General features: G+C 33.6%; 1 protein-coding gene across 2 annotated transcripts in view; it reads left to right on the top strand.

Annotated features, from left to right (window-relative positions):
* Positions 1-13995, top strand: part of LOC118192373 (parathyroid hormone/parathyroid hormone-related peptide receptor-like) — a 193044-nt gene that overhangs the window by 74349 nt on the left and 104700 nt on the right. For both annotated transcript variants that reach the window (XM_085813034.1, XM_085813033.1), the window contains exon 3: positions 7066-7176. In XM_085813034.1, the coding sequence (XP_085669160.1) occupies positions 7066-7176 (111 nt within the window). The remainder of the gene's footprint in view (positions 1-7065; positions 7177-13995) is intronic.

Below are 13995 nucleotides of genomic sequence, written 5' to 3'. Positions count from 1 at the left end.
ATGTAACTTTTAGATAGTTTTTGACGCATACCATTAGCAACAGAGATCTTCTTACAATGAAACATTTTTTAAAGTTCACATAAGGTATTATTCTACGTTATTTAAATAACACACCCCTTTTCTGATGTAAAGCAGATCCACTAGTAGTGCTGAAGTTATTGAAACCCAAGAGCACTGGCAATTCACCCATGTTTGAGTTTTGATGATTGAATGCTCTGGCTATATAAAATGTCTAGTGCTTTTTCCTATATGATTCTGAAATATGAGCAAATTTTCCTTCGAAAATTCTTTACAAAGATATTTGGCGGCTATTATAGCTCTGGAGCATTTTGGTTCAATGAATTAACTAGTCATCCAATTGGAAAAAATTCTCAAACTGTGCTCTAAACGAAATCTCTCTTCTATATAATTATTTCCCGATCGATGCACTCTAAAAACTGAAATGAAAATAAATTCACCACGTGTTCAAGATGTCGGATAAAATGATTTTAAGTATTAAAGCTCTAGCTTTATTCCCCTGGAACTATCTTTATTCTGTGCAGAAAAGCGAAAACGAGAGTAAGAAAGTGAAGCTCTGAGACAGGAAGGATTAATATACATTTTTAAAGACTGCAGGACGGGAAAGGTTTACGTTTATAAAGCCATGACGGCGTACTCTATTTTTCCGACCGCGGAAGCTGCAGAACGTGCTCTGGAATCGGATCATCAGATTAACTTTGAAGAGAAGATAAATTGTAGTCTGGATTAGGTGAGAAAGTCACAGACATAATACTGTAATCCGAAAAACTGCAACAAACACACATTGTTTGGAGTATGGTCATGGAAAATATAAAAATATTTCCAGTTACTAAAATAAAATAATAAAATGTAATGAAATTTCCTAAGAGGAACCACTCATCTCAGCCGATTTGGTTTTCTGAGGTGGTCACTTCGGAGAGTGACCCTTAGGGCTGATTAATATTTTAATGAATACTCTGTAAAGTCTATGCCTCTTAGGAAACATTAACTTTTAAAAAGGTTTTTTGAGGAATTATTTTCTAACATTTTGAAACTAAACAGAGACCAGAAGACCCTTTATTCAATTATAAAATTAACAAATGATCCAACTCTTGGGTTACAAGAAGTCAACACTTCTGGCTTAACAGAAACAAGTAACAAATAGTGATTTCAAGGTGTGTAGGTTAGCCTAACGGCTCACAGTATACTTTAACGAGCAGGAAGAGCTCTGGTCTAAAGTAACCGGCGAAACAAGCCTAATGGCTAGAACACAGCAACGCCGCTAACGCAAGTATCGAATACTCACACACAACGTGGCTTAGACTAGGCAGACACGCTCTGAAAATTAACTTCCGAAACTCGAACTTCCGAAGTGCTTATAGCACTTCATTCTGCCTTAATCCGAATAAACTCTCGCTGACTCATTTACATTCTGGCATGAAAACCGTGGACGAAAAGAGAGTACACAGGAAAGATTTTTCAACTTAAAATGTACTATTAGTCAAAAATAAATAGATAAACCTCACAACTCTGTAAAGTATATTTTATGTTAACTGAGCCATTTTATAATAATTTGGAACTGTCACTTTCTGTTATCGTTGTTTTGCACCAGGTCGTTAATCAGTTACGAGTATTTAAGATAAAGAGCATTTGCAGCGACAATGGCCTTACTACGGCTCAGTTCTGCTACTTGGCCTCACCAACGGCAAAATGCTTAAGGCAGCATAATATTGGTAGTTGAACCAGGGAACGGGTTGGTTGGTTTGCATGGTTCAGCCCCATGTCTAATGTGAATATAAGCCAGCTTCCTTTACAAAGGTCCTCTACAAAGGCATTCCTCCTCCTTATGTGGATAAGCGTAGTGTGCTTTGCCGTACTTAAAAAAAAAAAAACCTAAACTAAACTAACCTAGCTCTGTTACTTAATTTTCTGACATTATCCATTTTGCTAGACGAAGTCAGTCGCATACCTAGCAATTTGAGCCAAATCTTATTAGACTGTTTGCATTATAGTCTCCAACACCAAATTAATTTAAATTTTACCTTCAGCATTTTGTTACTGATGTTCAACCGCCAAACCGGTGAGTGGTTGGTGACGCTGACTGCCATAACGATGGGCCCGTGTTCGAATCTCGGAGAAAGCATGAATGTTTATAAGCGTACAGAGTCTGAGCGGCAACGGTGCAGTCATAATACACAGAGAGCCGAAATTTCTTTTCATATATTGGTGATATAGAGGAAGACGTGTTGAACCGTGTTCTCCCACAAAAGTAGAACGAAAGCTTAACAGTTAGCGATGTTCAGCAATACCCCAATCAACTGTAGCACTACAGAGGTGCTGGCCTAGCTTCCAGGTACACCTGTTACTGATATGCTGCAAGCTGTGCAGATTTAAGTTGGAAGCTGAAGTCGTTCAGTTTTAAATAAAGAAAGATTGTTTAAACCTTTTTCTGTTTCAGAAGTTAATTTCACTGAAGAAGGAAGACTCTCCTGGCTTTCTTATTAGAGTTTAACAACTTTAATCAGTTACAGGGACATAACTTGCAATTGGTGAATTTTTGAGGTAATGGTCTTAGAGAAACAAGTCGCCACAGGAGGTTTCACTTTAGATATAAAAATAAAGCTTTTATAAACTATACAGTTTTAACTACATGCACAAGTGGTTAAAAATTTTAGCTATCATAATAATATTGGTAACATGTAACTACAAATAAAATCGGGAGAATGCTTATAATGACGGATTTAAAATCAAAATTAAAAAAAGGGGGGAACTAAATGCAATCGATTTTTATATGCTTATGTTTAGGCAATCATTTCTTTTGTTCGCATTCAGTTCTCAGCATCCGTGCATAATTATGAACGAAGCAGCCGAACAGAGTATGTCTAACAGCGATGACGAATTACATATGGATGATATCGTTACTACGGATTCCGTAACTCCTCCTGAAAGTTGTGTTGGTTTTATCACTCAGAATAATTCTAATTCTCAATCTCCGGATTATTTACGTGAAAGAATTAAAAAATTAGACTTAAAATTGACTATGTTAAAGCATCGATCAAGATACATACATCAGATGCTACGATCGGTTACAAATGACGATACAATCATTGCTCCGGTGATCAAGATCCTCCAGCGCCTTAAGAATCAACCTGGCTAACTGTCGGTTTCAGTGGGCAGAGTGACATTGAAGTTAGTGCTCCAAGTGACTTAATTAATTGTACTACTAACAGTTTCAAATGTAAACAAATTCGCACCACGTTAGGCTTAGCACCACTTACATTTTTAAATTGTTGACAATTCTACAACTGTTGCATGCAGATTATCTAAAGGCATAAAAACCTGGACCGGAGCATAATTCGATTATTTTAATGCAAAAAATGCCCAATTTAACAACATATAAACGTTTTCGAGTTAGGCGAACGTATGTAACTCGCCTAACTCGAATACATATGTACAAATGTATGTATGTATCTCGCACAGGTGTCACTAAAAAAAAAAAGATCCCTTTTGTCCATTTAAAATACATTTTACATTCCGTTTTGGAAAAAAGAGTCTTTTATTCTGTTGGTACGTACAGACATCAAGCAAAAAATCGTTCAAAAGGACACAGAGGCGATCAAATGGATATTTTAATTGAAATATGATACCCAAAATTTCTCGTGATTACAGTACTTCCTTTACTTAAATGAAGAATTCCTTTACTTAAATGAAAAAGTAAAAATAAAATGAATGAAAACCTAGACCGATTTCTGAAGAAAACAAAACAAAACTGGGGAATATTTATTTACTGTCATATGCAAAAATATACATCCATAATATGAGAAATATTTACTTGCTATTATATACAGGGTACCCCTGAATTCATGGGTTAAACATTAAGGATAAGTAAAACACATATAAAGAAATATTTTTTTTTTTTTGTATAACTACGGGAGGTCGGAAATAAAAAGTATAGGCGGTAAAACAGGAAATAAAAAGTTGTTTATTTACATAATATTACAATAAGGTCTCAAATGTGCTACCACCAACATCGATACAGGTCTGGTTGCGTATAGCAAGTGATTGACTTACCCTTTCGAAGATGCCAGATGTTTCACGAACATTTGCAACCGCGACTGAAAATTTTGCTATGAGATCCTCATCAAAATCAATTGGAGTCTTCTAGACGAGTGCTTTGAGGTGTCCCCATAAGAAAAAAGTCGATACTTGACAAGTCTGGTGAATGTACTGACCAAGCGACTGGTCCACCTCGTCCAATTTATTGAGGGCCAAAAGTGACATTGAGGTAATTAAGCACATTATTGCAGAAATGCGCTGGAGTCCTATCGTGCTGAAACCAGATGGCATTTCCAACAGCTACTGGAACAATTTTAAGTAATTTCAGTAATACCTCTTTTCGAAAGATTCGATACGTTGTGCCGTTGAGTCGATGTGGTAGCAAGTAGGTGCCATTAAGAAAATCATTCACAATACCTGTCCATATAGTAACAGAGATCCGCTCCCGGAAAGCATACGGTCGTGTAGCATGTGGGTCAGAAATTGCCCACACATGGGAATTGCACAAATTAAGTATTCTGTCTCGCGTAAAGATGGCCTTATTCGTGAAAATTACATTCGCAGAGAAGCTCAGAGTGAATGTACTCTGCTGCTAAAACAAAAGATAGAAATATGCTCACCGAGGAATATTTGCATTTAGTGTTTGCATTAGCTGTAAGTGGTATGGAAAAACCGTGTTTTTACTAACGCCTGTAGGTTTGTGCAATAGATCTTATACTAGTGCTTGGATTATCTTCAACATCTCTCAGAATACATTTTTTCATTTCTGGAATTCGAATATATGTTCATGAAATGAACCGTTCTCGCAAAGTTGGCGGTGTAAAAGAGGAAAATTTTGTGCCCAGGGTTTGTGTTCTTTGGGGAAACTTTCATGGTAGAAATTTAACACCACTCTTCCGCTACAATTCGTAACCTCATACATATGATGGATATCTGCTTTCTTTCTCAGAGAGCGTAAATTGCTCCATCACTCACAAAATTCTCTAATAACTAAAAATAACTAAGAATCGTTTGAAACTCGTGTAATGCCACTCGATAAAATTGTCTTACAAAAGATCTGATAATGTAAACTAAATAAACCTCTACATTAAATATTTTTCTTCCTCAAAATTAATTTTTTTAAGCTCCGTTACTAAATTTGTAGCGTCGTCTGCTCTAAAAGTCTTTTACAAAAATACGTACACCGTAACTGTTTGTGACACTGCCGTACAAAAAATGTTTCTATGCATGGTTTTTTGCTACCCTTAAAATTTGGCCATGAGTTTAGGAACACCCTATATATGCAAGAAAAATTTCCAAAAAGAAGGCTCCGTAGAAAGAGTTGAAAATTTAATTTCGAGGTTTAATCCAAATTACAATAATAACAAACAACAAAAAGCTGATCTTCTGAAAAAAACTTAATCAAATTGTAACATGCAAAAGTTTGAAGTATTGTTTACGACTGCGTGCTGTAAGTACTTCTCGGGAAAATTTGTTGGGTAGAGACTGAAAGCTTCTGACGTTAAAAATATCTATAGCTTAATCTTTCCATTGATGTGCGTAGTCCTGTTACGCTATATTGCACTATCAAGACATTTTCATTATCCATGCGACCTTGAAAATATTTCCTTTGAATGAGGAACAATTTCTCTAATTTATACATTATTTCTTAAAATTGTGATAAAAATTATTCATATTTATACATGTTAGTTTTCAGTCATAAATTTTATTTCTGTTTACATTAAAATGTAATCTCCGTTACGAATCAACTTTGCATTTGTGAAAACCTTTACCTACACTGCCGCCGATATTCTAGGAAAGAACTTCAGCGTATTACTGCATTTCCTTATGTAATTATTTTAAAATATTTTTCACATATTCTAGTGCCGTAGCTACAATTTCTGCCGCTCTGGAAGATCTCCGAGTTTACCGACCCCTTGAGAGAGCACAGAAATACGAGTATTTCTTAAATGTAAAATAAATATTTGTAGTTATAAAAAGTATTTAAAGCTTTTTATTTACACAAAAATAAATTATTTAGAAAAACCTCTTCTGACAATAACAGCACTTAGGCAGTTGTGAGGAAAATTCATAATAGTATTACAATATTTAGAACATTATTTTTTGAAGTTGTGTTTGCTTTGTTTTCTTTCATTTTGTTTACAATAATGTTTTTTGGAAAATGTGTTACTGATAAACTGGCAAAAATTCAAAAGGAGAACACTTTTACTTTTGTTTTCTCTAGCACTAACGGTAAAAACTCTGAAATACTTCTTTTCTTAAGAAGGATTTCCTCTTCATTAATATAACCGTGATTATAATTTTGTTGGTATTCATAATTTTCATTCATGTTTTGATTGAATAAAAAAAGGTATAAAAAGAGTATGTAGCTTGTGTAGAAGGTTATTTTAAGCAGAAGACGTGAAAAATTAGCAATGCCCTCGCCGTGACTCGAATCTGGACCTCTCGTATACGCGCCGAGTGTGCTATCGTTACACCACGAAGTCATGCTGCAAGGAGAGAGAAAATCCTTTGCCGATTAGGAGACCCGATCATTAAATCCTGATGGTGACAAATTATTGTTCTCCATCTTTTAGTTCGGGCCCCACTGTAGGGAAATTAGGTTATTTTAAGTAAGACACGTCAAAAATGAGCAACGCCCTCGCCGGGACTCGGAACCTGGACCTCACGAATAAGCGCAGAGTGTGCTACCGTTACATCAGGAAGGCATGGTGGATGGAGGGAGTAAATATCTTATAAAGTGTTTAAATCTCGTTGTGGTTTCTCTGAATTCTTTATGTAGAGTAAAAATTATTGCACTTCTCAATTTAATTTCGCATTTCAGTTCTGAATTTTATTATTCTTTATCTGCCTTGACGATCCATATGATTAGCCACTATGAAATAATGTTTCCGGCGAAAACTACCGACCCCCAAAAACGCTGCCGCCTGCAGCAAATCGCACCTTCTGTCCCCCTCTAGCTACGCCATTAGTTCTGATACGGGATAACTACTACAATTACTATCTTTTCAGGTACTTTCTGTCCACAGACATGGGACGGTATCTACTGTTGGCCGCATGCAGCAGCCGGAACATTAGTTGTGCAGCCTTGTCCGGAATACGTATACGGATTCAATCCAAACGGTAAGCTTGTTGATTTGATATACAACATTTTGCTGCTACGTAAGTTTTCAACTATTTAGCCTCCCAAGTGGTGTCATTCCGTGATATTAGGTTTAAGATATTTGATTTGTTACAAATTATAAAATTATACATAGCTTAAAAACTAAATAAACTTGAAAACTATATGCATACTTTTGAATAATATACAGAGTGTTTCAGCAAATCGGTTACAGACTTTCAGGTGAGATAGAGTACACCTAGATGATGGAAAAACACATAGCAATTCATGATCGGAAGCGCTTTGTTGACGCGGTTGTAACGACACAAAACACAAGAAAGGTAGAACACAAACAGAGTAAGAATAATGTTTACTATGTTTAATACAAGGGAAATCAAAAAATAAGAACAAAAACAGACAATGGTCTTCAAAGAAGATGTTGGAAATTAGGATCCTTACCGTGATGCAGGAACTGTGCGTCACGCATCTTTCCATGCGTGATGTAGATCTTTTATGCGCCGGAAATGTCAGGCCTGCATCACCGTCTGGTGTCGTAATTTCGAACACCTTCTTTAATGTCGATCGTTATCTGTTTTCCTTTTTTTTTTGCTGGTTTCCGCTGTATTAAACATAATAAAACGTATTTTGTCACACTGTTCGTGTCTTTCCTTTTTTGCGTTTTGTGTCGTCACTACCGCTCCAAGAAAGGGTTTCGGACCATGCATTGCTACGTGATTTTCCATCGTCTAGGTGTACTCTATCTCCTCTGAAAGTCTGTAACCGATTTTCTGAAACACCTTGTATATTTATTCTGTTTTTAATAAAATATCCAATTGTTATAATTTATCATTTTATCTAACTCATATTATCTTATTTTATATTTGTATGATAATTTTTACAAATATTTCAGCACTTTTGTAATTAATAAAAGAGGTTTCTAATGTCATATATAAACACCTGGGTACAAAAGTATTGTCTATGCGTTACCTATCAATACCTTTTAAAACTTTCAAAACACTTGTAAGTGGTCTTTACAAATTGGTTTGGCTGTTATGATAAGTTTTCAAGCATTTGCAACTTGGTAAGTATTGCCGATGAGCGAAATGAGCTAAATATACGATTTGCAATTTATATCTTCCATACAGAATTGAAGATAGTTATTTTTCAGACTTCTACCATTTTATGTATAGTAAGATCTTTAATTTATCTTTCAAATTATAATTCTTCTGCTTCACAAAACCTAGTCATTTTAAAACAATAAGCGTATTTCATAATAACTTTAATCTTTATTTGTAAGAGCTATATCTAATTTATATTCTAAGGTTTAACATTAATGTGTATTTCTATCTTAAAATGCCTAACCTTTTCCTTTGCTCTGATATCTTCGCAACTACCTAACGTAAGACTGAACAGTTAATTACACAAGACAGAAAACTCAACAGAAAAATATTTGCTACGATTGCTAATTAAACTTAAAAGGTTACAAAAATATATCCACCATCACACAAAGTTTTATAGTTCGCTATTCTAAAAATGGATTCTTCAGTTAACCCTGGTCTTTTAATGCAACATTAGCCATTCATCACTCAGTCAGTGAGCAGCTAGCAGCTGCAGATTCCTGAGGATTATGATGTTGCCAAAATATGCTCTACAAATTATCGCTTTTACTTTCTATTTTTGTTTGATTTACTTTGTATTCCAGTTAAGGTCGAAGGGAAAATAGAAGGTGTGAAGAAGAATAAATATAAAATAATTCGTTAGGTAAATGAACCTTACTATATTATTTAAAATAATGTCGAGCTGACAACTTTTATGATTATTTATAAAATTAATTTAGTTGAAAATGTTTTTAGTATTTTATATTACTAACTTTCATGTACAATCATTCAGTTTTTAGCTCGTATATTTTTTGGCCCTGTTCTTATTTCTAGTGTTTCATATGTAATGCAATCCATCTTTAATTCTTGTAATTAACAACATGAATCCCAAGCAAAACTGGACGATAACGTAATACTTCTCTTTCGATTAACTAAAAAAATCTCAAAGCAGAGGCATTTGAAAAGACATCATCATTCCTTTCTGAAATGTCATGAAAGATATGGAGTAATTACAAGTTACCGCTATCTGCTAATTTCATTAAATGCGAAACATACCGGAAAAGCGATACCATAATATTAAATCCTTTGACATAATTGCGGTTTGGTATCAGATGAAATATCTCCATATTATTCAGTGCCTGGAGGGGGAATCCATCCTCCCAAGAAAAGCGTCAAAGAAACCGAGTTGAGTGGCACAAAAAATAATAACCGAGAGTTTCTTTTCCGCTTCTTTTGGCTGCGTGTAACACGAGTCATTAGTGTTTCGCATATTTGGGAAATAGAATTTGAAATGTAGATTGAATTAAGGAAATTTATTTTTTTCAACGCCTGCTTTCTTTTCAAGATGCAACATAAAAGTTTATTGAAAGGCTAGGTATAAGATTCGAAAATGTAAAGGAGTGTGGAATAGATTTTCTCTTTTATTTGAATATCTATCACAAGTGAAAACTTAAGTAGATACATTCGGATTCAGGCTTTCAAACGTTTAGAATTTAACAAACAGATTTTGGAAGAGCACATTATAAATGGAAATGGAATGAATACTTAATTTTCTAGAATTCGACCCAGACTCCTTAAAGATTCTTCAAGCTTTCTAGTCCTTCGTATAAGAAGAATAAATGAGATAAAAAGTAAAAACAAATTTTACTTGAAGTTTTTACTTGAATAGCATTTTAAATCTGCATTTAGTAAATACAAATTTAAGAAGAGAGATTTTAAAAACACATTCGATATTGATAAGATAGAGACAAAATTTAGTAAGTGAAACAAGTAATTAGATTTCCTGAACTTTGTATTTTGGATCTACTTTGTACTTTGGATCCAAACTATAGGTTGGATCCAGTTTTTGGTAGCTAAGTTTTATCTTCATAGCTATCAAAAACTGGATCTAAATTGTAGGTAGACTGTGATTTATCGCTTAGTAATAACTGAGACTTAAGAAGTGCATAAATAACCCTTTATTGTAATGAAACAGCGGAACAGAATGCACACTTGATGCTCACACATTCAGCCGACACTTATGGCAAGATAACTTAAAATAACAATCAAAGTAATTTAAATAAGTTGGTAGTCAGAGACTACACAGCTCATTTTAACGCGAAGCTGGCTCCCAAACCTAACCGGTGAAGATATTCAAATATCGACAGCAATTATGCAAAAAACCGAGAAATTCAGACTATCAGAACTGGGAGAAATGTAACTTGAACGCACATAGGCAGAAACACGCTCAGTCTTAAAATCTAAAACCTCAGTTTAAATATTCAGTCTAATTTGCATTCTGGAGAGGAAACGGAAAGGATAAATGACAGTAAAAACTAAGACATAAAATAACTGATTAATGAAAAATAAGAGTAAACGTACAAGGTTATTTATAAATAAAATTTTACAAGAAACGTTTGAGTAACAGTTAAATTTTATGATTTTTGCAGAAATATTTTAAGCCAAACCTGAAATAGAAAGGTGACGATTATTTCAAGAGGAAACAAAGACTAAACATAAAACACTGAATTCACTCCAAGAAAGCAAATGGGGTCGCCATGAAATTATATGAATAATCAAGGTCAAATAAAACTACATCAATCCAGTTAATTTGACTAACCTTTTTATCGGATAGAAATAAAACTAACATTTACAACTTTCATCTTTTAAGTTACAATATTTAAGGCTAGGATTAAAACGATTGAAAAAAATTAAAAGATTCAAGGTTCGAATCTTCAGTCACTTGAATGATTCGTCAGGATTCGAATGTTCTATCCCTATTTATAAAAAAGTTTCTTTTTTTAATCGCTGTTCGTCATGTAAGCAATTTTATGCCAACCAATTTATGCAGTTTTATAGCTGTGTGTCAGTTACCATTTTATTGGTAATAAGGCATTCAGATCCGTGAATATTTAAAATTAAGGTGATTAATTTAAGGTGACGAAAACCTAGTGTTTAAAATCAAAAAATATTTTATTGTTGATACATTATATTCTGAATAGATTAAAAGATTTTGACGAAGTTTGGTATGGATATAGGTTACTAATTCAGAAGTCAAATAACAAAAATCAGCGTTATATTTTCAAATTTTCACATGACTAGTGTCGATGGTTTTAGCGAACCACCATCGTCAGCTGCAAAAGTGCTTGCAGATGACGATGGTGGTTCGGTAAAACCATCGAAGCTAGCCCTGTGAAAATTTGAAAATATAACGCTGATTTTTGTTGTTTGACTTCTGAATTAGTATTTGTTCGGCGTGTTATTGTGTCTTAATTATGGATATAGGTTGTTATAATACAGCAATATATATCGTGTTCACGATCAGAAGCGAAAGTCACCGAGGATTGCTAGTGAACGAAGAGCGAAAATTGCCGCGTGCGCTTTTAGCTACCTTTTTCCTAAATACTCCGCCTGCATACACATGTAAGCTTACGCATTCCTCACTAAAGATCTGTATGCTTTTGAACTGAAACATAATTTGTATGTTTTGTTCAGTATTTTCCCAGAAAAACGCCAAAATAGGCAAATTCTCTTTCATTTTGAACACCAGATTCAAAAATGCGAATTTGCGAACTTTTTTCATTATTAGTATCTTTTGGATCCTAATCTAAAAACTCGTTAAATGTTTTAACTTGAGATTATATTTATTAACGTCCAATACAAGTATTCATTAAAAAAAATACTACTATTACAACTGCTGTACAGCTGGAGCAATCTGACTTGAAACAACTGCATTGCGTCATGGTAGCTCCGAGATTAACCTACTTAATTTTCTGATAGAGAATTTGACGTTAAACGTTCAGTGTTGATTTTTATGAATCCTTCAAATAATCGACTACCCGTTATACTTCCCTTGATTTTAAATATTCTGGAAAAACATAAAAAATCCGAAATTTTATCCTAATATTTTTTTTTTTTTTTTTTTTTTTTTTTTTTTTGTTAAAGTGGTTTATGAAAATTAACCTCAAGATTCAAGAGTTTTGAATTACATGCTTGATTTACAGAATTTCCTTTTATCTTGCATATAAATGCAGATAAATTGGATTCTTAAATTTATTTCTCATTAAAAGAATTCAAATTTCGCTTTAATTAAAAACTTTTAATATTAAATGCAAGTCTTTCTTTCTTTTTTTATTTTTATTATCTGAAGCATTCGAGATTCGAAGATTGTTTTTCCTTACTCGTAAGTTTATGACTTTATGTTAATTACAAACTTTTCATTTTTAAATTTCCTTTTTAATTCTTATACAAAAGATGTGAGAATATTTCACGATTCGAATTTAAAAGAAATTAGGAATTGCTTTATCTCTACTTTTTACGACGTGTGTTTTTATGTTTCATGAAGGTTAACACAAATTCTTGTCAATATATAAGGGAAAATGTTCAAAATTTTGTTTAAACATCACAAAAACACTAATTCCCGATGATTTTTTAAATAAGTTTTTTTTAAACATTATTTTTTGACATACGTGTTTCTTGTCTGTAGTATTGAATTATTTTCTTTGTCCGATAAATGGAAGTTTTTTTTATGCCTAATAATCGAAGTTCCGAGAAAAATGAAAGAAAATTAAAAAATATAATAAGGACTTAAATTTCTCTTACCAGAGAAATTCTTTTTAAGGGGAAAATAAACTTGCATTCTAATAGATCCGAATATAGTGGAACATGTTAATAAAGATTTTTTTCATTAAATGAATAAAAATGATATGGTTATCCACTGAAAGAACGGAATTTTTATTATCAAAATATTAAGAAATACATTACTATTACGGTTTTAGTTATAAAATAGAAATACGCAGGGAATTGTTCTCTATATGTTATTACAAAATTGTATTGTAACATCGAGAATTTATTTCTGACACAGATGATAATATGCACAAAAAGTAATGTCAGAAACTTTGCCGTTTACATATTGCTGAGTTCCTGGAGTATGTTAATTATCCAGGCCCTTAAAAACTGAAGATTAAGGATTACTTTGATGAATCTCCATGGAAGGTACATTTTATTTTCTAATGTATTTGTAAAAAAGACTAAAAATAAATATATTTGCACTCTTTAATGAGGAGTATTACATTGTTCTGTGTGTCATCCCATGCTTAAAATCCTTCAGAAATCCGTGAATTAAAGGAAGAAACGAATTAAAGAACTTCTTAAAGATTTAGTTTGAATGCTAAAGTCTTTTTGTTGAATGTGATGTCTATAAATATAAGGAATTATATAGTTTATTAACACTTAAAACATTTAGCTAGTCTTACGCCTGAACTTGAATTTATATTATTGAGAAATAGTTGCTATTACAAACCTAACATGCTTGACAATGGTTAGCACAAACCCACTTTATTTATAGTGGTAAGAAGTGAACCTGTCTTTGGGACGAGCTTTGAGCACCATATAGGTAACAGCCCGGCATTAGCTCACTCCCCCCAGGTTTGAATAAGAGTACCTTGAAGGGGAACAAGACGGGCCCAACGTCTCCCACCCCTAATACCACGAAGCCATACGAGAGCACTTCCGGCTTGCCATATATTTGGAGTGCCCGCATGCCGCACAGACACTATACATTTACAAACAGCTATACCTTCTCTGGGATTGGCAGTTACAGTCACTAACCACTATCCCGGCTGGGCACCTCATTTGGAAGTGGTAACTTATTTAAGGTGTTAGTAATTCTTCTGTGGTGTCTTGGAGTATTAGTATCACCGTGAACTCTATGAATAGTATTTCAAGGTTTACTTTAAAAGTTAAACTATCGCTAGTTTAAAAAAA

This window comes from Stegodyphus dumicola, chromosome 3 (assembly GCF_044657685.1).
Source record: "Stegodyphus dumicola isolate Sdum_Otavi_A_Nest chromosome 3, ASM4465768v1".
NCBI lineage: Eukaryota > Metazoa > Arthropoda > Arachnida > Araneae > Eresidae > Stegodyphus > Stegodyphus dumicola.
Note: the sequence above shows the minus strand (reverse complement) of the source record. Positions and strands in the feature narration are given on the sequence as shown.